This window comes from Equus asinus, chromosome 28 (assembly GCF_041296235.1).
Source record: "Equus asinus isolate D_3611 breed Donkey chromosome 28, EquAss-T2T_v2, whole genome shotgun sequence".
Taxonomy (NCBI): Eukaryota; Metazoa; Chordata; class Mammalia; order Perissodactyla; family Equidae; genus Equus; species Equus asinus.
Window position 1 is genome coordinate 34153296 of NC_091817.1, and position 25428 is coordinate 34178723.

General features: G+C 37.7%; 1 protein-coding gene across 2 annotated transcripts in view; it reads left to right on the plus strand.

The window, feature by feature from the left end:
* SNTB2 (syntrophin beta 2) overlaps positions 1 to 25428 on the plus strand; it is a 94187-nt gene that overhangs the window by 51847 nt on the left and 16912 nt on the right. For both annotated transcript variants that reach the window (XM_044760718.2, XM_014827724.3), the window contains 2 exons: positions 4872 to 5082; positions 10979 to 11121. In XM_044760718.2, coding sequence (XP_044616653.2) covers positions 4872 to 5082; positions 10979 to 11121 — 354 coding nt within the window. The remainder of the gene's footprint in view (positions 1 to 4871; positions 5083 to 10978; positions 11122 to 25428) is intronic.

The window sequence follows — 25428 nt, forward strand, 5'->3', positions numbered from 1 at the left end:
ATCACACACTGTTAAGACAATAAAGACAGGCCACAAACTGGCAGAAAATCTTGGTAAAATACATATCAGGTAAAGGACTAGTATCCAAAACACACAAAGTATTCTTAAAACTCACCAATAAGAAAACAACACGATTAAAAAATGGGCAACAAATCTGAATAGACACCTCACCAAAGAAGAAATACAGCTGGCAGATAAGCATATGAAAGGCGCCCCGCATCATATGTCCTTAGAGGGTTGCAGTTTAAAACAGTCATATACCACCACACACGTATTAGAGTGGCCAAAATCCAAAACACTGACAACACCAAATCCTTGCGAGGATGTAGAGCAACAGGAACTCTTACTCATTGCTGGTCGGAATACAAAATGGCACAGCTACTTAGAGACGATTTGGCAGTGAGTAATAAAGAATTCATAGGTGGAGCATAGGGGATTTTTAGGGCAGTGAAACTATTATTCTATATGATATGGTAATGGTAGATATATGTCGTTATAGATTTGTCAAAACTCATAGAATATACAACACAAAGAGTGAACCAGGACTTTAGTTAATAATAATGTATCAGTGCTGTATTGGCTCATCAGTTATAACAAATGTACCACAATAATGCAAGATGTTAATAACAGGGCATATTGGGGCGGGAGGAGTATTTGGGAGCTCTCTGCACTTTTTGCTCAGTTTTTCCTGTAAACCTAATTTTAAAAAACCTGCTAAAAAAGGATCTTAATTTTTTTAAATCTCCTTCACCTGTTGTTTTTAGTGGAATTTCAGGAAGGATTAGAATAGATGTATGTGCTCAACTGCTGTCTTATATAGGAAGTTCTAGAAATACTAGAAATACTTTTTCTTTTTAAGATTAGTATAAATAATAAAGAAAATATAAAATAACTTGCTTTGGGTTTGTATTCATATATTATCTAACAATCTAGTGTTATATTTTATAGATAACTACTTATCAGTAAATAAATTTACTGTAAAATAAGTTTAGCTACTTTAATGATTATTTGAGCAGTTTCTCTGGATAATGCAGTGATTAACTCATCAAAAGGATTATAACAGAGATGACTCTTTCAGTGCAATATTTTATTGTTATATAGTTTAATGTATTGTTTTAAATCTTCCCGTAACAAACGCATAGCTATTTTTCTTCTAGAGAATACAGTCAGGTTTTTTCTTTTAATGATTGGCACCTGAGCTAACAACTGTTACCAATCGTTTTTTTTTTCTGCTTTTTCTCCCCAAATCCCCCCAGTACATAGTTGTATATTTTAGTTGTGGGTCCTTCCAGTTGTGGCATGTGGCACGCCACCTCAGCGTGGCCTGACTAGCAGTGCCATGTCCACACCCAGGATCTGAACCAGCGAAACCCTGGGCCACCGAAGCAGAGCGCACGAACCCAACCACTTGGCCAGGGGGCTGGCCCTATACAATCAATTTTTTAGCCAACAAATATTTATGATCAGGACCATGGCAGCAACAATTGATATGGTGAAAAATAACATTAAAAACATTAAAAAGAATAAATATTATAAAATAACACAAAGGACTGAAAAAAGGTTAACATGAATATTAAGCCATTTGACAGAGGTCTCTTCTTTGTACTTTTGCTGGGCTTTTAGGATGGAGGATTCCTCCTGCCTAGGAGTCTGTGTCCTGCTGGTGAGCTCTGTGTAGTCTCATCCTTCTTGGGTCCATTGAAATCTTCCAAGGCCATTTCTCTCTCTATCGTAGTCCATCTTACATCCTACCATAAGATTACTTTTTAACTAATTTATTTTAAAATGTTTAATTGTGGTAGAATACACATACATAAAATTTACCATTTTTAAGTGTATAGTTCAGTAGAATTAAGTATATTCATATTGTGGTACCAATCTCAAGAACTTTTTCATCTTGCAAAACTAAAACCATACCCATTAAACAACAGCTTCTCATTTCCCCCTCCTCCCAACCCCTGGCAACTACCATTCTACTTTCTGTTTCTATGAGTTTGACTACTCTAGATGCCTCATATAAGTGGACTCATACGATGTTTGTCCTTTTGTAACTGGCTTATTTAACTTAGCATAATGTCCTCAAGATTTACCCATGTTATCATGTGTCAGCATTTCCTTCCTTTTTAAGACTGAATAATATTCCATTGTATATATTTTATATATATATATATATATACACCACATTTTTTTAAACTTTTTTTTTTCCTTTTTCTCCCCAAAGCCCCCATGTACATAGTTGTATATTCTTAGTTGTGGGTCCTTCTAGTTGTGGCATGTGGGATGCCTCTTCAGCGTGGCTCAATGAGCAGTGCTGTGTCTGCGCCCAGGATTTGAACTGATGAAACACTGGACCGCCTGCAGCAGAGCGCATGAACTTAACCACTTGGCCACGGGGCCGGCCCCTATATACACCACATTTTGTTTATCCATTCCCTTGATGGACATTTGGATTGTTTCCACCTTTTGACTATTGTGAATGATGTTGCTGTGAACATGGTGTACAAATATCTCAAAATTATTATTTTTTTTAAGATTTTATTTTTCCTTTTTCTCCCAAAGCCCCCCAGTACAAAGTTGCGTATTTTTAGTTGTGGGTCCTTCTAGTTGTGGCATGTGGGATGCCTCCTCAGCATGGCTTGGTGAGCAATGCCATGTCCATGCCCAGGATTTGAACTAGCGAAACCCTGGACTGCTGAAGCAGAGCACACAAACTTAACCACTCGGCCACGGGGCCAGCCTCTCATAAAATTATTTTTTAATTCATTGTTTTGATTGTGTTGTTCCCCTGTTGAGAATTCTCAATGACTCCACATTGCTTGCCAATAATATCCAGCCATAACCTGCTATTCAAAATCCCCTAAATTTTGGTCCCAAGCTACTTCTCACTATGTTTAACTATAGGATAGAAAATCAAATAAATTCATCAGAACTGTAACTAAAACAAAAGCAAACAGCTTATGACTTGCTATCTAAAGATTCTCCTCTGACTAATATGAACTTTCAAGTATGGGCTTTGTTAAGTGTTTTGGCTGTTTACAGATCTTATTTTATGTTTTGGCTATCTTCTAGAACTTTTTGGCCTATTTGGCTATTGCCCTAGAACTTTGAAGGCATATAAAACATGGATAGACTGGTGGCTAGGCCTTCAGGTAGCTAGATGGGTAACTCCAGTGGGAGGGCAGGTGAGTGGTGAATAGATAGGTAGCAGGTAGATGTGTTAATAAACTGTCTCATAGTATGACACCAGCTTGGTAAGTGTGCCCCCGAGGTGTAGAGGCCTCCATTGCCGTCCTGCTTTGCTACTACAATCTTGGGAGTGCCTTTTTTACACAAGATCTTCATAGTAGTCATCACAGTCTTTTATAGAATCATTTTTTGTAACCTGTAATTGTGTATTAATTAGTTGCTAATTTTCTGCCTTCCCCATTAGACTATAGGCCCAATGAGGGTAGAGACTATTTTTTTTCTGATTGTCTTCTTCACCACTGTTCTCTCCAATGCCACTGTCTACCACAGTGTCTGTCATGCAGTAGGTACTCAATAAATGTTTATTTAAGAAAGGATAGACTGGGGCTGCAGAGAGGGCAAAAGGGGTAAAGGGGCACATGTGTATGGTGACGGATAAAAACTAGACTGTTGGTGGTGAACATGATGCAGTCTACACAGAAACTGAAATATAATAATGTACACCTGAAATTTACACAACGTTAAAAGCCAATATGACCTCAATTAAAAAATAAAGAAAGAAAAAGAAAGGATAGACTGACCAGGGTTCAAATGAGAATGAATACCTGCCATATTAAATATGACAAATTAAAATATTTGGAATTTTAAAGGATTTATAAATGTGGCAAAAGAAGGGACTCAAGCTTTAAGGCAGAAATGCTAGCATACATATAAACTGCTTATCTTTGACAGGTGGTATAGGATCTGATAATGATATTTCAAAGAAACAAAAACTGTCTTTAGAAAGATTAAAGAATAAAAAGATTTCTCCTTCTCCAGTGGCAGTTTGTCAATTTCTAGCCTACCATGAAAAACACCCTTAAGAGCTTTTTCTTTTTCCGTTTTGAAAGATACGTGTTCGCTGTTAGAACACAGCAGGATATATATGTTATTTATTTATTTATTTGACCTTTTAAACTCATCTTAGCAAAAACTTTGACCAAAACACCAAATAATGCCCAATAAATTGCTTTATAAGGAATTTGTTCAATGTACTTTTAAAAAAATTAGCTAATTCCTAAGATTACTTTTGCAGTGTAAATTCTCAGCTGAACCTTAACAAATAATAGTCATAGAGTTGAAGACCTCTTAACTATTTTTCTGCCATGACTCAGAGGATGATTTAATCATATAATGTTACCCAGGCACTAAAAAAACATTCCAAATTTTCATAAAGAGTCATATTCTTCAGCTATTTTTTCCTTATTTCTCACAGTGGAAATTTCAGTTCACTATTTGGCAGTAGGTTTTATTTCCTAGCAATACCTTATACCAGAATTTTCTCAGTATTTAGGAAAATATCAGTTCTTTCTTTACAATGTGCCTATGAGATTCAACAAGCATGCTTTCCATTTCTTTGACATGGAAGTTAAAGCAAAGTGAAGTGTTCTACTGCAGACTATACAATAGGTTCCCTCATCTTAGGTCATTATATTAACACTGAAACAACAGACCCAGCAGCTAGTCTTTCTGATGATTATCTTTCCATATGTGATTTTCTCTGGAGTTGGACCCTAAGGAATTAAGAGAAAGTATCTCTATTCAGGAATATAAAATTAAAATAGATTTCCAGTTATGTATCTTAAACCCTGGTAGTTTTGATGACTTCTGATCTAGCTCACTTTTTTTTTTCTTTTTCCACACAGATTGATAGAGCTACATTCTCCTGATAGCAGGAACACGTTGATCCTACGCTGCAAGGATACAGCCACAGCACACTCCTGGTTCGTAGCTATCCACACCAACATAATGGCTCTCCTCCCACAGGTGTTGGCTGAACTCAATGCCATGCTTGGTGCAACCAGTACAGCAGGAGGCAGCAAGGAGGTCAAGCACATTGCCTGGCTAGCAGAACAGGTAGGCTGGGAGGCAGGGCAGGGTCTCACCTGGTCGTCATTCAGAGCCAGATGGTTCCCCCATTTCATATATCTGTAATATTTATCATGCAGTCAGGTCCTGGATATCTAGCTTACAGATCTTTTGCGTGTCAGTCTTTTGTTTCTCCTCCCTACCATTTAGCTATTTGTTGCTAATTATTACCTCCACCAGAAGAATCGACTATCATGATACTCATCATCACAGCATAACTAAAAAGAGGATCTTATTACCATCTCTGTCCTTAATGACAGAGAATAATTTTCATGATTTTAGAACAGGATTGGCAAACTTTATCCACAAAGGGCCAGATAGTATCACAACTACTTGACCCTGGCACTGTAGGAAGAAAACAGTCATAGGCAATATGAAAATGAATAGGTGTGGCTGTGTTTCAATAAAACTTTATTTACAAAAGCAGGTAGTGGGCTGAATTTGGCCTACAGGTCATAGTTTCCCAACTCCTGTTCTCGTCTATTGACACAGTTTCAGGGGCAGCAGGCTTGCTCCCCTGCTCTTGGAAAAGTATAAAATATACAAAAAATTTTACAAGCCTTTAGACAAATGTACAATTATCTTCCACAACTGAAAAATGAAAAGAAGAGAAACAAGAAAACCTCAGTGGATATTGAGTGAAGGGAAAGGAAGAACTTAATTCAAGTTAGTTTAGATCCCAAATTTGATGAGAGGGAGACTAAAAGTTCTACATGAAGTTATAGTACATCCTTTCGGGTCCTTCATGTCAGCTGGGCCACAGGGAGTTGAAAAAAGAACACTGGGCTAGGGATTCAGAGATTAATGTTCACGTACTAGCTCTATTTTCCACTGATTTTACATCTTTTTAAAAGCTCCTTCATCTTGTTGAATCCTAGTTCCCTCTTGTGTGGAAGGGGGCAGAGATTGCGTCAGTATCAGCCCAGGAAGATTTTGTTTTTTTGTTTTTGTTTTGTTTTGTTTTAAATATAGTTTCCCAAGTCTGGCCTCCCACGCTCCACCTCAACAGAGTTCTGATTTGGTAGATCTTTGGTGGGGTCTGGTAATCTTGTTTGGTAGCTCCTCATGTGATTGTGTTGTGGACCAATTTTAGATTCCACTAATCTATGTTTTTTTCAGCTCTGAAATTTTATGAAAATTCCAAATAATAATTATAATAAATTAGAACATACAATTAGTACTGTGATCATTTCTAGGAAGTATAATTAGAATAACTAAGCAGAGAAGAAACTAATGAAAATCATGGTTTAAGTAATTAGGACTTTGAAAGTTTTAGTATTTTAGTTATGCTTATCATTGTTCTGTATTTTTATACCCTGGTTGGAACACTCGATTGAGTGGTAATTGTTCTGTGCTTGTAGCAATGTTAAAAATCTTCATGATTTTAGAAAGGTAATACATGCACATGGTTCAAAAGTCAGAATAAAAAGTTAGTAGGTGAAAGTCTTACTCTCCTTCCTGTTCCACCTTCACCTAATTCCCACTTCCTTTCCCCCAATGAGGTAATCACTTTCCTTCCTTTCTAGTGAATCTTTTGAGAGGTTTTTCATGCAAATAAAAGCAATAATGAACATAGATTCTTCTTTTCTCTTTTATAAAAGAACATAGTATGTTATGCACACTTCCTTGCTCTCTTTTTTTTTCATTGAACAGTATATTCTGGAGACCTTTCCATATCAATACACAATACACTTTTATGGGCGATATTTATGTATGTGTTTCCTGCACTCAATTGTGAGCTCTTGGAAGATAGGAGCACATTTTTTCCAAATCTTTTTTGCCCCCAGAGAACTTAGTACATAGTAGATGCTCAGTAATTTTTTTCTTTGTCTGCATACAAAATAGCAAGCAAACAAGTCACTAATTATAAAAAATATTGTCCAAGAACACAGTCTGAGGGTTGGGAAATAATACTAAGTAGAAAAGTTTCAACTACTTTAAAAATAGTACCACTGAACAAATTCAAAGTACTGTTTCTAAAATATCCTTGATTTTTACTTTTTTGAAGTAGTTGTTTGGGTTACCCAAATTAAATATCACTCTCAGAAGAAGGTGTTCAAGCAAGACTGGATACCATTTCTTAGAGGTATTATAATGAGCTTCTGTGTCTGATAAAGGTTGAACTAGGTACATGCCAAAGCCTTTTCTGACTATTTAATTGTATGCCTATAAAAATGGTCAAGATAATTTTAGATCATGTAATCTGTTTACTATAGGTAAGCATTTCTTTTGGCAAGAGGTGATTTCCTGATATGCTTGCATATAAATGAAACTGTTTCAGTTGTACTTAGAAAAGATAGTCATTTTGGCAGATAAATTAAGGAAGGATCATTCATTTAACTTTAAATGATCTCTCCTTAATTTATCTTGTTATTTCACAATGTCATAAATTGAGTTTGCTTAAAACAGGGAAAACTTATACTACAGATATTTGGTAGCCAATTGATAATCTGTTCTATGCATAGGTGCTTCTATCTCTTTATTAATACTTATTTTTATGTGACTGATAGTTTACTTTTAGTTGGTTATATTCTTAAAAGGGAATTTTCTTTAAGTCCACCAAATGAGGGGGACATGTATTACCTATAAAACCAGTATTTTTAAGCATTTAAGTATTAATTAGAACAGCCAAGATAGCCAAAGAAAGCTTTGTTTCCACGTTTCCTACTTTGTCCCTGATAATTCCCAAAATGTGTAAAGACTTAAATTAGGAACATATTCACTCAATCAGGGTTAGTGGAGTGGTTTATTTAGTTTTGCTCTATGTTTCTTATCATAATAATAAAGAAAGAACAGAAGTACATCACTGGACAAAGAGATAGATTCATAGGATTAAGAGATTTAGGGAATGAATAATAACTATTAGTATTTTCTTCATCTTTAGTGCTATCCAACTCTATTAGAAAATAAAATTTGGAGAAGGCTGTTGTTTGGCCAGATGTATGCATGTGTGGGTGTTGAAACACAGCAAACCAGAACCCTAACATTAGTATTCCTTTTTTCTCCAGCCAAAAACTCAATAGTGGAGCCCCAAGGCTGCTTAATACTGATACCACAACCGAAAACACATACTATATATAGCAGGCAGCATTTTGACTCCAGTGAAAGCAAACAGTGTTCTTAAAAATTAAGGCAAATAGGCAAACAGAATGACTTAAAGTGAGGTTTCATTTTTCTCCAATGGTAAGTAGAAGAGGAAAAAGATATTCTCCAAAAAGTAAGGACTCAAAAGAGCTAAAGAATAAACACTTTTTAAAAACTGTTAATTGAACAAAAAGTTCCCTCTCTTGAAATTGGATATTGCTTCTATTGGCATTAGCAGTTTTCCTTTAGAGCCTAAAATATCTTCTTTGGGAAGAAATACATTTAATTTAGGTTCTCCAAATGCATATACTCTGATCTAGCCTTCAAAATCTCTCTCTTAAAACTTAGGGAGGGGCCGGCCCCGTGGCCAAGTGGTTGGGTTCACGTGGTCCGCTGCAGTGGCCCAGGGTTTCACCAGTTCGGATCCTGGGCGCAGACCTGGCATCGGTCATCAGGCCATGCTGAGGTGGCGTCCCACATGCCACAACTGGAAGGGCCCACAACTGAGAGTATACATCTGTGTACCTGGGGTCTTTGGGGAGAAAAAGGAAAAAAAATAAAATCTTAAACAAAGAAAAACTTAGGGAAAAAAATTAATTTTAAAAAATCAAATTATTGGGGCCAGCCCGGTGGCACTGCAGTTAAGTGCACACATTCTGCTTTGGTGGCCCAGGGTTCGCCAGTTTGGATCCCGGGTGCAGACATGGCACCACTTGGCATGCCGTGCTGTGGTAGGTGTCCCACATATAAAGTAGAGGAAGATGGGCATGGATGTCAGCTCAGGGCCAGGCTTCCTCAGCAAAAAGAGGAGGATTGGCAGTAGATGTTATCTCAGAGCTAATCTTCCTCACAAAAAAAAAAAAAGAAAAAGAAATCAAATTATCATTTTAACCCTTTGGGAAGATAGATTTTACATTATTTCCCCATTGAAATATTATCCATAACAGTCTTGCATAAAAAGACTTAGTAATGCACACAAACTAGAAATCCCTTTGGGGTATCTATGACCCAAAAGTGAAAGAATCCAAGAGAACCTCTTTAGAGCTGATAGTCTCCTTCCAGATGTTAGAGTTACCCATAGACTAATATAAAGTCTTAGAAAATGGGTTCACCGATAAGAAAAGTGTAATTTGTCTGCAATACTTTCCTTGACTCCTCAGAGTCAGGTCATATATTTTGTGCTTTCAGCATATGGTAGAACATGACTCACTTTAGTGGCTGGAATTCATTTCCCTCTCCTGGAATCATCTTGTGGAGAAGAGTCCTGGTGGTAGATGTTACAACACAAAACCGAACCACTCAGGACACAATTCAGGTTATAGACGTATTCTTAAAGTGCTCTGGCATGTCCAAATTACCTTGCAGAAGTCATTAAGGAAGAGAAAATAAAAGGTGGCTCTAAAGACAACTCTTTAAGAGACAAGTGAGGGGCTGGCTTGGTGGTCTGGTGGTTAAGTTTGCATGCTCTGCTTCAGTGGCCCAGAGTTCACAGGTTTGGATCTCAGGTGCAGATCTACACACCACTTATCAAGCCATGCTATGGTGGCGTCCACATACAAAATAGAGGAAGATTGGCACAGATGTTAACTCAGGGCCAATCTTCCTCACCAAAAACAAAAAAAGAGAGACAAGTGATTCATTAATTTGAATTCTCTTTGAAGCCATCAGTGATAGTGAGCTGAAGAATCAGTGTTAAAATACACTATGGTTAGTGTTCCCTGCTCAAAGGTCTGTCTTTTTTTTTTTGGTGAGGAAGACTGGCCCTGAGCTAACATCTGTGCCAATCTTTCTCTATTTTGTATATGGGATGCTGCCATGGCATGCCTTGGTGAACAGTGTGTAGGTGTGCACTCGGGTTCCAAACCCAGAACCCTGGGCCCAGAAGCAGAGCGTGCAAACTTAACCACCATGCCCCCGGAGCTGGCCCCTCAAAGGTCCTATCTCATGAGGGTAAATGTTTTGATAATACCGTGAATTTTCTTGAACATAGTCTTTTGCTTTTTGGCCTTGAATCCTTGACAATATGGATAAATAGTGGTTGTTTTCCTACATTTTTAAACCCTCACAGAGATAACTGAGCTTTATGCAAGTAAATGCAATGGTGTATTTGAAACTGAAACATAAACTTCCGAGAGTATAATGGAGGAACTCTTTGACAATAGTTTATATCAGTGTTTTCCAAAAGGCAACGTAGTGTGTCATGATCAGCATTAAAAAAAAGATAGAATGGAAATTATCAGAGTGCATTGCACAAAATAGAAAAGGATTGTGTTGCTTTGGAAATTCTTTTATTCAGTTATTTATGTATGTGTCTACAGGGTTGCAGTGTAAAATGTATTTCTTATTGTAGGTCTTGATCAAAAATATTTTGAAAAACACTGATGTTTAAATTATACAGACTTACTTGGTAGTAGAATTTTGTGTTTCTATCCTGTGCTTAGAAGATGTTACTCCCACATCAGGTATATTAAAACGATTATCATTTTGAACAGATTGCTGTATATTTAATTAGAATTGGTGGTAATTAGTTATTGTGGAATGGGGAAAAAACTGTGTCCTATCGCTAGATAATGTTTATAACTCAGAGAGAGCTTTTTCAGACTACACAATCCACCTCACACCTCCCAGTGAAGAATCCCTGTCAGTGGGAAGGAATCTGACAGGATGTTGCCTGTTTCTCAGCTCTGTTAGGATGGGGAAACAAAGTGGAGACCCACTATGTTAGGCCATTGCTGAGGGACTTTCACAATTACATATCATTATAGTTAGCTCTGCTTTCTGGATTTCACCATTGTAACAGGCAAAACTAGATGGTGGAAGACAACAATGGAGACCTGTCCTCATGGCTGTGACTGAAAAGGATTTGCTGCTTTATGACTGTATGCCATGGACAAGGGATGCCTGGGCATCACCATGTCATAGCTACCCTCTTGTTGCCACAAGGTAAGACTAAAGACAAAAAAGTAAAATATCTATCCTACTCTAAATCTAGTGAATTTTAAAGTGAATTCTATCTTAGGTGCCTAAAATAGCATTTAAGTAGCTTATGTAAGTTGATTTAGACAAAAACTTTTCGTTCAGAATCTTATTATTTTGTAGCTCTTAGCTTAGAATAAATGGTTTCTGTCACTAATATATTTGCGTGTATTTTTTAAGTTGTTGAAGCAGTTTCCTAACTGTTCTCTTCAAGACTTGCTTAGTCATGAAGATAAGTAAATAGTGTTTTTTTCTTTACTTTATTGACTGTGACTAGAAAACCACTGAAATTGTGGCAGCCTTTTGACTGAGTGATGAAATCATTTAAACCAGAATGTGGTTTAAAAAGTTGTGTGGATAAACCACACAACTCAGCCAAAATATTCCTCAACTTCTCTTTCTAGTATAAGAGCACGTAATTTTGATTCCGTCCAATGAACATTGATTTGACCTGAACCAACAAGATGTTTCTAGCATGCCAGATGTGGGGAATTGGAAGGGAAAAGAATAAAGCAATGTATATTTTGGGGCCAAAATGTCTTAAGAGATAACTAGAAACTAGTTATCTAGCAAAACTAGAAAACATAATCACATTCACTTTTATATAGGCTTAAAAAAGAATCAAGCTTTGATCTAACTAAAAAACTACACATTAAAAAGGAGCCCCACAGAAAAGTATTTGGCAGTCAAAAAAGCTAAATGATGGAACCATCTGGTATGTCCAACAGGGAACCCTGGGGTGGGGGGGGGTTCTGCTTTGAGCAAAGATTCATGGGAGGAAGAGTACTCTTTACATTACAGGAAGATTTTCACATTATATAGGATTTCCTTCAACTTGCTAAGTTCCCTTACATATATCATTCTTTTTACAAAAATATAATTTTCAGGGGCCAGCCTGGTGGCATAGTGGTTAAGTTTGGCACGCTCTACTTCCATGGCCCAGGTTCACAGGTTCAGATCCTGGGTGCAGACCTACATCACTCATCAAGCCATGCTGTGGTAGCGACCTACATACAAAATAGAGGAAGATGGGCACAAATGTTGGCATAGGGCCACTCTTCCTCAAGCTGAAAGAGGAAGATTGGCAACAGGTGTTAGCTCTGGGCCAATATTCCTCTCACACACACAAATATATATATATAATTTTCACATAGCTTCTCTAATTTAGAGCCAGAGCACCTACATCACGGAATAGAGATAAAGGATTTGTTGAGCCTTGGAATCAAGGAAGTGTGCCCTTATTAATTCCTTCAGGATATAAGAGTCCTGCAGAAAGACTGAATTTAACCATCAGTTTCTCTGGTTTTTTTCTTGTTTATCTCCACTAAATTATAACCCCCCTGAGGTCAAGAACTATGACTTAGTCATTTTAGCACTTCCCATAGTGCTTTGCAGATAGTAGGCCCTCAAGAAATCTCAGTTCAGTTAAATTCTATTACTTAAATTATAGTTTCTCTGTCGTGGTTACATTGGGAGCATGACAGGAATCCTATGAAAACATGGACATGTCTCAGTAGTTATAATTACAGCAATTAAATTTATATTTTCCAAAGATTTAGAGCTTATCAATATGACTACAGAGATCTCTTAAGTTTACATTTTATGGAAGAAGTTTATACTCTATTTATGATCACAGAATGCAGGGAGGGTAGTTTTATCCTTACACATTTCCTTAATTGTATGTCACTGGAGAGATGGGACAGAAACCTATGACATGCCATATATGAGCCTTTGTTCAATACTAGAAATTACAATCCCATAAACAAATGATTTTGGCCATAGACTAGACTGGGCCTAGATGACCAAAGCCCTTTGGTACTAAAGAAGGAAATGGGGTAGTTGTGTGTATACTATCAGTGGGGTATTAATTTGCAACTAGGGAAAGGATATAAATAAAATTTAAGACCTAAAACTCTTAGAAGAAAGTACAGGAGTAAATCTTTATGGCCTTGGGCAGTGCCTTCTTAGATATGACACCAAAAGCACAAGCAAAAAGAAAAAAAAAATATATTGGACTTCATCAAAATTAAAAACTTTCAGGGGCCGGCCTGGTGGCACATCGGTTAAGTGCTCCTGTTCCGCTTCTCAGCGGCCTGGGGTTTGCCAGTTCGGATCCTGGGTGCAGACATTGCACCGCTTGGCAAGCCATGCTGTGGTAGGCGTCCCACATATAAAATAGAGGAAGATGGGCACGAATGTTAGCTCAGGGCCAGTCTCCCTCAGCAAAAAGAGGAGAAATTGGCAGATGTTAGCTCAGGGCTAGTCTTCCTCAAAAAAAAAAGACTTTCATGCTTCAAATGTCACCATCAAGAAAGTGAAAAGACAACCCACAGAATGGGAGAAAATATTTGCAAATCATGTATCTAATCTGGGACTTGTATCTAGAAAATATGAAGAACTTGTACAACTCAATCATAAGAAGATAAGTTACCTAATTAAAACAATGGGAAAAGCATCTGAATAGACATTTGTCCAAAGATACACAAATGGCCAATACGCACATGAAAAGATGCTTAACATAATTACCCATCAGGGAAATGCAAATCGAAACCACAATGAGATACCACTTCCTACCCACTAGGATGGCTATAATTAAAAAGACAGACAATAGCAAGTGTAGGCTAGGATGTGGAGAAAATGGAACCCTCATACACTGCTGGTGGGAATGTCAAATGGAATGGTCAATGTGGAAAACAGTCTGTCAGTTCCTCAAAAGGCTAAACGTAGAGTCACCATATGACCCAGCAGTTCCACTCCTAGGTTGTATACCCAAGAGAAATGAAAACTTATGTCCACACAAAAACATACATGAATGTTCATAATAGCATTATTCATAACACCCAAACAGTGGAAACAACCCAGGTGTCCATCAAATGATGAATGGATAAACAAAATATGGTATATCTATGTAATGGAATATTTAGTTCAGCGATAAAAAAGAGTGAAGTTCTGATATGCTCTGTAACATGGATGAACCTTGAAAACATTATGCTAAGTGAAAGGAGCCAGACACCAAAGACCACATATTATATGATTCCTTTTTTTTTGAGGAAGATTAGCCCTGCTAACATCTGCTGCCAATCCTCCTCTTTTTGCTGAGGAAGACTGGCCCTGAGCTAACATCCATGCCCATCTTCCTCTACTTTATATGTGGGACGCCTGCCACAGCATGGCTTGCCAAGTGGTGCCATGTCCGCACCAGGGATCCAAACCGGCAAACCCCGGGCCACCAAGCGGAACATGCACACTTAACCTCTGCGCCACCAGGCTGGCCCCTGTATGATTCCATTTACGTGAAATGTCCAGAATAGGCAAATCTGTAGAGACAGAAAGTAGATTAGTGGTTGCCAGGGGTGTGGGAGGTGTTGGGAGAAATAGGGAGCGATTCCTAATGGATATAGGATTTCTCTCTGGGGTAATGAAAATGTGCTAAAATTGGATGTGGTGATGGTTGCATAACTCTGAATATTACTAAAACCCATTGAACTGTATACTTTAAATAGTTAAAGTGTACCGTATGTGAATTATATCTCAATAAAGCTGTTACAATTAAAACAACCCAAAAAATATTTAATAGAAGGGACTAAGACCAATCCTTAATAAACTGAGTTTGAGTCCCTATTCTGCCACTGATAGTAGGTAATTAGGAGCATGTTACTTAACCTTTCTGTGCCACAGATTTTTCATTTGTTAAGTAGACCCTAATGAGATGGAGTGGTTGTGCGTATTAAATGAGTTAATGGCTATACACATTGTAAGTGCTCAAGTGTTAGCTGCTTTAATTATAATAGTAATTATTATTTAATATTAAATGAAAATATGTCAAAGAAGTCTATATAAATAATATAATTGGTTTAATTTGGCCATTGTTAAGAGAGGAGCTTAGCTCTACCCAATAGTTTTTACAAGTAGTGAAAGTTTCATATTAAATGTGAAGAATTCAAATGTATTATTTGGATCAACCTAGACCTGCAAATTGAACTTGGCCATTAATTAAATGGGTGAAGCCTGTAGCGCTCTGAACAGGTTGTTTCTTAATAAGTTTAATTAATGTAACAGCAGAGATATTTTACTCCTTGTTCAGGAAGTACCAGTGGATTAGGAGCAAAGCTGACAGGCAGAGAGAGATTTAGTTTTTCCATGTGGCCATGTCGGCTAGCTGGTGTTGGTTGAAGTCACTGCATGATAGAATTAAGTGGGGCTTAATCATCCTCTGCCTCCAAGAGCGGGTAGAGTATGGCCACTGAGAGAGACCAGAGACTAGAACCAGACTAGGAGGGATTCCATAGAGAGAAGTAAGGCCAAAAAGTGGTGTGCTCATGTCTTTTTAGTGTGAGGGAAAGAGAGGGTTTGAGATTTATATGAGAAAGGGCTGAATGTTCACTTTCACTAATTCTATTTCTAATACTTTGGAACATGTTCTTATGAGTGGATGAGACCAAAAAAAGTGATAGCGTAAACACATAGGGAAGGAAAAGAAATTAAGGACCTTGATTATCTGCAAAAGTAGACAGTCCTTGATAAATTAAGACTTAATTGTAGTTCAAAAATCAAAGAACATTGTTAGGGTGATGTAAATTAACATGGGTTACCATTTATCTTAGCTTGCACATTTACAGGTTCTTGGAAATCACAGCTGTATGTGTATGTGTTTGCTTAATAGCTGGTATTTCAGGCTGGTGAGGAATTAAGTAAAATGTGAAATGATAAATGAAGAGGATTTTTATTTTATTTATTTATTTTTTATTTTACACATTTCTTGAGATTAAAGCCAGATGCGTGATACGGGTAGAAAAACATTGGTTTTAAAGGTGCTGTGGATTTTGCAGGATGTGCATTTTGCAATCTTTTCCTATAAGCTTTGTTTGACTGGAGGAGAAAAAGATTCAAAGAAAGTGTGGCTACTTTACAATGTGGAAAATTGAGTGGTGGTGTGCTTATGGGACTTATGGGACAAAAGCTGCTAAAATGCCTTTGCATGAGCTCATCTGGCCTCCCCACCAAAGGGGGGCTTTTGGCAGTGTACTCTAACTAACTGCTGCACAGCAAGAGTCCAGCAGCTGGTTTGAATTAGATTCCCTCTGCCAAATATTTCATAATCAAATCTGTAGGAAAAATTCTCCTAGACTTTATAATTTTTAATATCTGACTTGGGATTAGCAATCAAACTGAATATGGTAGAATACACCCTATCGCTTTCCCCACTCCGTGTCTTAGTTGGATCATATGTGGAGTAATTTTGAAACTTATTCAACTCTTGCTGAGATAGCTAATGTTTAATTGGCATGTTGGTTCTATGGGAATCAGCTCAATGAGGCAGTGCTCAAATTATACTTTCATGGACCTCTGGGGATCCCCTCTTCAGGGGGGTGTTTGAGTTCAAAACTATTTTCATGGTAATACTAAGATGTTATTTACTTTCTTTCACTGTTGACATTTGCACTGAGGGTTGATAAAATTGCTAGTGCCTTAGCATGCATCAAGGCAGTTGGCACCAAACTGTATGGACTTGCAGGGGGAAAAAATGCCAGTTTAACCTGAAAATGTCTTTGTTGAAGCAGTAAAACTTACTAGTTTTATTTAATATCTACCATTGAATATTCATCTTTTTAATATTCCGTGAGATGAAATGAGAAGTACTCACAGAGCGCTTCTGCTGCATACTGAAGTGTAATGGTTGTCTCAAGAAAGACATATGTGTGATGGAGTTACAAGCTGAACTAGCTGGGTTTTTTTCATGGAACACCATTTTTGACTTGAAATAACAACTGGCTGACAAACTGTGGTTAGTCAGACTTGGGTATTTGTCAGAAATTTTCTCTAAAACGACCAAAACGAATTTGTCACTTAAGGAAAACACTGATAGTATTTGTTGCCAATTATAAAATTCTAGATTTCAAACAAAAATTAGAATTCTAAAATACTTGTATCTGTCACTGTGGGCTTGACAGCTTCCCAGGACTTTTCTGGTGAGATCAGTGGTAATATTAGCAAGTGTGACTTTTGATATTGTATATTGAAATGCTTTTAACATTTGGAAAATCTGCATAACTCAGTGAAAAAATATTTTCCAAATGACCAGTACGTGATATTACAAAATCATGCATGGGTAAAAAAGATCCATTCAAATTGCAAGAGAGACCAATGGATTTTTAATGTAACAGGATGCATTAAAACTTTAGTGATGGCTCCGCCCCATGGCTGAGTGGTTAATGTTTGGCGTGTTCCACTTTGGCAGCCGGGGTTCCTGGGTTCAGATCTGGGCTTGCAGGTTCGGATCTGGGTGCAGACCTACACCATTCATCAGTCATGCTGTGGAGGCATCCCACATACAAAATGGAGGAAGACTGGCACAGATGTTAGCTCAGGGCTAATCTTCCTCAAGCAAAAAAAGGGAAGAAGATTGGCAACAGATGTTTAGCTGAGAGTGAATCTTCCTCACCAGAAAAAACCCCCCAAAACAAAACTTTATTGATAAGGTTTCAGATCCTACATTGCAACTAACATTTAAGAAACCGCTTGTTGAGTTTTGGTTCAGTGGACAAAAGGATATCCACAATTATGTGAAAAAGCTATTAAAATATTCCTTCCTTTTCCAACTACATACCTATGTAAAGCTGAGTTTTCTTTATGTATTTCAACTACATGCTGCAACAAAATCCAGAAGCAAATATGAGAATTTAGCTATCTTTTATTAAGCTGAATATTAAAGAGATTTACAAAAACTATAAAACAATGCCACTCTTCGCGTTGTATTTTTTTCTATTTTGGAAAATATTATTTTAGTAAAAACAAGTTATTTAATATATTAACACAAAATAGGTTTGTTTTTTCTTTTTTTAAATGAATTAATATTTTTTAATTTCTCAGTTTTAATTTCTAATTATAGTAAATACCAATAAATATAATCCATATAAACAGAAGCGTTTTGGAGTACTCAGTGTTTTTAAGAGTGTAGAAGTGTCCTCAGACCCACAAGTTGGTAAACCACTAGTTTAGTTCTTCTCAACTGTGGCTATACATTTTGAATTGTCTGGAGAACTTTTAATAAAGTAAGGTTGCCTGGGCCCCATCCTAAACCAGTTAAATCTGAATTTTTGAGGATATGAGCCAGACATCAGTCATTTACTTTTACAGTTAAAGCTATGTACTGGGTGCTCTAGTGTACTTGGCTGAGAACTCAGTAATTAACTTGGCTAAACCAGTTGGTAGATTAAGGAGAAATTCCCTTTTCCTTGAGAGACACATTCTTGCCTTTTGTCTGAACCAGTAATGACTCCCTGATAACTAAAGGAAATGTAAAGGAGCATCCATTTGCTCTTTGATGTCTTCTCGCTCAGATTACCATTGGAGGAGTGAAGGAACGAACCAACAAATTTGTAGAAAAAGATTACAGGTATACAGCCTACAGTGAAGCTAAGAACAAGCCATTTTATTTATTTCTCTTTGATGTACATTCCTCACCCAGGTTTTTAAAAATCCTATATAGAGGGTCTGGCCCTGTGGCCTAGTGGTTAAGTTCAGTGTGCTCCACTTTGGCGGCCCAGGTTCAGTTCTGGGCATGGACCTATACCACTTGTTGGTCGCCATGCTGTGGTGGCAACCCACATACAAAATAAGGAATATTGGCACAGATGTTAGCTCAGGGCCAATCTTCCTCAAGCAAAAAGAGGAAGATGTGCAACAGGTATTAGCTCAGGGAAAATCTTCCTCAGAAAAAAAATACAATAAACTTTAAAAAAGATCCTATATGGAAAACATTGTCTGCTGAGTGATTCCTTATAAGTGAGGTAGTATGTTTGTTCTGTTACACTGATCCACTTAGAACTTCTTAAATATAGGGAAAATATTTTTGGTAGACTGAAATAAATTAAACTATATTAAATAGTTGTCATGAAACAAAATATTGAATAGTTAAATGACCTTAAGGAAAGTTGCTTTTCTCAATGGTTTTTCCACATGTATACTTCACTGTTATTTTTTTTTTTTTTTTAAGATTTTATTTTTTCCTTTTTCTCCCCAAAGCCCCTCCGGTACATAGTTGTATATTCTTCGTTGTGGGTCCTTCTAGTTGTGGTATGTGGGACGCTGCCTCAGCGTGGTTTGATGAGCAGTGCCATGTCCGCGCCCAGGATTTGAACCAACGAAACACTGGGCCGCCTGCAGCGGAGTGCGCGAACTTAACCACTCGACCACGGGGCCAGCCCCCTTCACTGTTATTTTTTTAGCAGCTTTATTGAGATATAACTCACACACCATACAATTGACCCATTTAAAGTATAAAATTTAATGGTTTTTAGTATGTTCACAGAGTTGTACAACCATCATCACAATAAATAATAGGACACTTTCATCACTCCAAAAAGAAAGTCCTTACCCATTAGCAGTCACTTGTTTTTCCCTCCCCCAGCCCTAAGCAACCACAAATCTACTTTATAGATTTGCCTATTCTGGACATTCCATATAAATGTTTCATTAGTTATGTAGCCTTTTATGTCTGTCCTCTTTCACTTAGCATCATGTTTTCAAGGTTCATCCATGTTTTAGCATGTGTCACAACTTCATTCCTTTTTATGGCATAAAAATATTCCATTGCATGGATATATACCATTTTCATCAGTTGATGGTCATTTGGGTTATTTCCACTTTTTGACTATTATGAATAATGCTGCTATAACATTCATGTACAGGGGCTGGCCCAGCGGCTGAGTGGTTAAGTTTGTGGGCTCTGCTTCAGCGGCCCAGGGTTTCGCTGGTTCGAATCCTGGGCGCGGACATGGCACCGCTCATCAGGACACACTGAGGCAGCATCCCACATGCCTCAACTAGAAAGACCCACAACTAAAAATACACAAATACATACCGGGGGGCTTTGGGGAGAAAAAGGAAAAATAAAATCTTAAAAAAAAAAAACATTCATGTACAAGTTTTTGTGTGAACATATGTTTTGGGGTTTTTGGGTATATACCTAGGAATAGGATTGCTGGGTCATATGGAACTCTATGTTTAACTCTTTTGTTGTTGTTGTTTTGAGGAAGATTAGCCCTGAGCTAACATCTGCTGCCAGTCCTCCTCTTTTTGCTGAGGAAGACTGGCCCTGAGCTAACATCTGTGCCCATCTTCCTCTACTTTATACATGGGATGCCTACCACAGCATGGCTTTTGCCAAGTGGTGCCATGTCCGCACCCGGGATCTGAACCAGTGAACCCCGGGCCTCTGAAGCAGAACGTGTGCACTTAACTGCTGTGCCACCGGGCCGGCCCAAGGATAAAAGTTCTTGCTTCACATTTTCTTTTCCTTCTTTGCCAAGAACACTTTGAGAATTCTGGAACAAATGGACATCAATAAAGAGGAGTGAGGCTAAAATGTTGACCCTTTCTTACACTTTTGCTTAGGCATCAGTCTTGTTTCTGGCCTTTTCTCCTGTGGTTCCCTTGAATGAAAATGACACCAGGGGCTGGCCCCGTGGCCAAGTGGTTAAGTTTTCATGCTCCGCTTCGGTGGCCCAGGGTTTCACCAGTTTGGATCCTGGGTGCGGACATGGCACCATTCATCAAGCCATGCTGAGGTGGTTTCCCACATAGCACAACCAGAAGGACCTACAACTAGAATATACAACTATCTAATGGGGGGCTTTGGGGAGAAGAAGAAGAAAAATAAAGATTGGCAACAGTTGTTAGCTCAGGTGCCAATCTTTAAAAAAAGAAGACGAAAATGACACCCACCAAATCTATTGGCTCTCCCCTATATCTGACCCAGTTTCAACCTCCTTCCTCAAACTCTTCCACTTGGCCCTCTGAAACTCACTCAGTCATTAGGAAAATCTTTTATATCCTCGACTTTTTCTTTGAAGATGCTCTTCACCTTCTTCCTTTAAATCTGGCTGTCCTCTAACAGAGAACTGCTTCCCCTTCTGTTCTTTCAAGAGATAGCAATGGTCTCTTCCACATCCCACTTACCACTGGGCTTGGAAATAGGGTAGGTGTCCTCCTTGCTCCCTGTTGCTCTATTGTCCACTGTTCCTCCCTCCTCCCTAAAATCCTCCAGCTTCTTTGGCGTTCATACCTTCAAACCATACCACCTGAATGCTTTCTTTGTTGATATCATCTCAAGACTACCAGCTCATTCTACCTTACCCCTTAAAGATTTTAGCACCTGATTCATGTTCATTTGTTCTGTCTCTGTCTCTGTCTCTCTCCCCTTCTTTCCTTCCTTCTCTTTCTCCTTCTCTCCCATCCTCTTCCTTTCTCTTTCCCTCTTCCCTCCACAGAATCCTAGAATTTGAATGATTTTAATATCTAGGTAGATGATCCTGTTACTCCGAACTCTCAGTTCCTTGGTTTCTTCTCCTTCAATGATGTCCTTCACACTATCTCCATCACTCACCAACACTATCATGATGCTGAGCTTGTCATTACCGATAACTGGACCCTCTCCATAATATTGAGTTGGTTCAATAATATCCTCCCATCATGCTCAGTTATTTTTATTATAACAGCTTTATTGAGATATAATTCCCATACTATAAAGTTCATAGGGTTGTGCATTCATCAATACTATCGAATTCCAAAGATTTTCATCACCACAAAAAGAAAACGCATACCTATTAGCAGTCACTACCTATTGCCCCTTCCCCCTAGCCCCGGCAACCACTAATCTACCTTCTATCTCTGTGGTTTTGCCTATTCCATATAAATGGAATCATACAATATGTGTTCTTTTATGTCTGCTTCTTTCACTTAGCATAATGTTTTCAAGGTTCATCCATATTGTAGCCTATGTCAGAACTTCTTTCCTTTTTATGACTGAATAATATTCTATTATATGGATATACCACATTTTGTTTATCCATTCATCATATGTCCAAATGATGGACATTTGGGTTGTTTCCACTTTTTGGCTATTATGAATAATATAGCTATGAACATTTGTAAACAAGTTTTTGTGCTAACATATGTTTTTAGTTCTCCTGAGTACTTAATTAGGAGTGGAATTGTTTGGTCATTTGGTAACTCTATGTTTAACTTTTTGAGGAACCAGTTAATTTTTTTAAAAATATGTGAACTTGTGAATTTAATATCCATTGTTGTTTATTCTTGTTGATGTTCAGAACGTCCTATCTTTGGCCAGTGGGAGCCTCTTCATGGGCCTCCTGTACCCCTTTGACAGGACTTTTATATTAAAGCATTTGAGAGTTGCCATCTGTCTGGTATGATAGAATATTCCAAACTTATCTTGTATATCTTCTGCTCTAGAGCAGTCATTTTCAAGAAGCCTCATTTTTTTTTGAAGGGTAGGGGTTCAATATGGGCAGTAAGGATATTTGTTGCTGTTGAGTTGGTTATTGTTTATAGGTCTTTGTTGATGGTCAAAGGTGGGATGTAAGGATGTATATGTATGTATGTATGTATATTTTTTAAACATAAAATACATCATGAGTTCACACAGATACTCCATTTCAAATTTGAGACTACAATGTTTTTACGTAACTTCTGCTATCTTACATCTGGTTTTCCTTTTTCTCATACCCAGAATTCGAGATCTCAAGGATACTAGAGATGATCAAATTAGAATATCACATAATTACTCATTTGCTTTATCCCGTATTACATACACTACAGTATCAGAATAGTGCTACTATTATTCTACTGTAACCCTATCACCAACAATATAATTACTGAAAACAGTTGAAGAAAATATTTTGGAACTCCTTTTTTTGCCCTTTTTACCTGGCTTCTCCTGGTTCTCTGTCAGTTCTCCTCTAACCTCCTTGGCCACAGTTTCTCATTCCCTTTTGTTGATCCCTCCTTATCTTCCTGACTTCTAAACATTGACATGCCCCAGGGCTCACACTTCTTCTCTCTCAATTATCCCACCCCACTGGTGATTATATCTAATACCATAACTGACAATTCCCAAAGTTATATCTCCAGCCCAGACAGAATCACAAACTTATATTCCGACTGCCTATTTAACGTATCATTCACATATTTGTAATCATTAGGAAGCACATTCAGCGGTTAGTAAAAGTAACCAGAAATAGTAAAACAGATATTTATTTATTTCTTATGTAAAAGAAATCTTTCATCTTTAGCAAGAGGCTTCTACCCTTCAAGTTTGCTTCATGGCCCAAGATGGCTAGTGGAAGCTCCAGCCATCATATTTAAATTGAAGGCAGGAGGAAGAAGAGGAAAAGGACAAAAGGGATACATACGTGCCGCCTTATTTTCCAATTACGGAGTTTTTCTGGAAATCCTACCCAATAACAGCTACACTTCATTGGGCATGTCTTTCTGCAAAGGAGTTTGGAAAATATTCTTTTATCCACACATACTGTCATTCAGGATAAAGGCAGAAATCTTCTATTTCTAAGGAAGAATGAGAGAATGAATAATGAGTAGGCAAGTAGACATTGTAGCAGAGACTGCTAATTGCTATCTCAAACTTAATATTTCTAAAAACACATTTTGTACTTCTCCAACAGACCTGTTCTTCCTACACTCTTCTTCATTCAGGAAAAGGGCATTTTTCCAGTTTGTGTGCAGGTTTTTTTGTGGATGCAAGTTTTCAGCTCATTTGGGTTTACACCAAAGAGTATGATTGTTAGATCATATGGTAAGAATATGTTTCATTTTGTATGAAACTGCTAAATTGTCTTCCAAAGTGGCTGTACATTTGCATCCCCACAAGCAACGAATGAGTTCCCATTGCCCTATATTCCTGTCAGCATTTGGTGTTGTCAGTGTTTTGAATTTTAGTCATGCTAATAGGTGTGTGGTGGTATATCATTGTTTTAATTTACAATTCCCTAATGAACAGATTTTCATATACTTATTTGCCATCTATATATTGTCTTTGAGGAGGTGTCTGTTCAGCTCTTTTGCCCACTTTTTTTTCAGTTTTGCTAACTTCAAAAATTTTTCTTTAATTATGGTAAAAAACACACGACATACAGTTTGCCACTTTAACCACTTTTAAGCGTACAATACAGTAGTGTTAACTCTATGTACATTATTGTGCAACAGGTTCCCTAGAGCTCTCTCATCTTTCAAAGTGAGGCTCCTGAGCCATTGAATAACAACTCCCCTTTCCCTCTCCTCTCCAGGCCTTGGTAATCACATTCTACTTTCTGTTTCTCTGAGTTGACTACTTTGGATATTGGAAGCGTGTAACTGGAATCATGCAGTATTTGTCTTTTTTATGACTGGCTTATTTGATTTAGCATGATGTCTTCAAGTTTCATCTGTTTTGAAGCATATGACAGGATTTCCTTCTTTTTAAGGCTAAATAATATTCTATTGTGTGTATATACTGCATTTTCTTTAACCATTCATCTGTCATTAGACATTTAGGTTGCTTACACCTCTTGACTATTGTGGATAGTGCTGCAGTGAACATGGGCGTGAAATATCTCTTCAGGAGCCTATTTTCAGTTCTTTTAGATATATATCAAGAAGTAGGTCTTTTGCTCTTTTTTTTTTCAGTGAGGAAGATTGGCCCTGAGTTAACATCTTTTGCCAGTCTTCCTCTATTTGCTTGAGGAAGATTGTCACTGAGCTAACATCTGTGTCAATCTTCCTCTATTTTGTATGTAGGATGCCTCCATAGTATGGCTTGATGAGCAGTGTGTAGGTCCACGCCTGGGATCTGAACCAGTGAATCCTGGGCTGCCAAAATGGAGCGTGAAAACTTAACCACTATGCCACTGGACCAGCCCCTTTTGCTCATTTTTTAACTGGGTTTTTTGTTTTATATATTCGTGAGTTTTAAGAGTTCTGTGTATATTTTGGATACCAGTCCTTTATCAGATATATGTTTTTCATATATTTTCTCCTACTCTGTGGCTTGTCTTTTCATTCTCTTAACAGTGTCTTTTGAAGAGCAGAAGTTTTTTTGTTTTTTTGCAGGGGAAGATTCGCCCTGAGCTAACATCTGCTGCCAGTCTTCCCTTTTTTTTTCCTCCCCAAAGCCCCAGTGCATGGTTGTATATCCTAGTTGTAAGTTGTTCTAGTTCTTTTATGTGAGCCACTGCCACAGCATAGCAACTGACAGACAGGTGGTGTGGTTCTGCAACCAGGAAGTGAACCTGGGCCCCCGAAGCAGTGAGTGCTGAACTTTAACCCCTAGGCCATCAGGGTTGGCTCGAAGAACAGAAGTTTTTAATTAATGAAGTTCAACTTACTGATTTTTTCTTTTCATGGATCATGGCTTTAGTGTTGTATCTTTTTAGATCACCTAGATTTTCTCTTAAGATGTGTTCTAGAAGTCTTGCA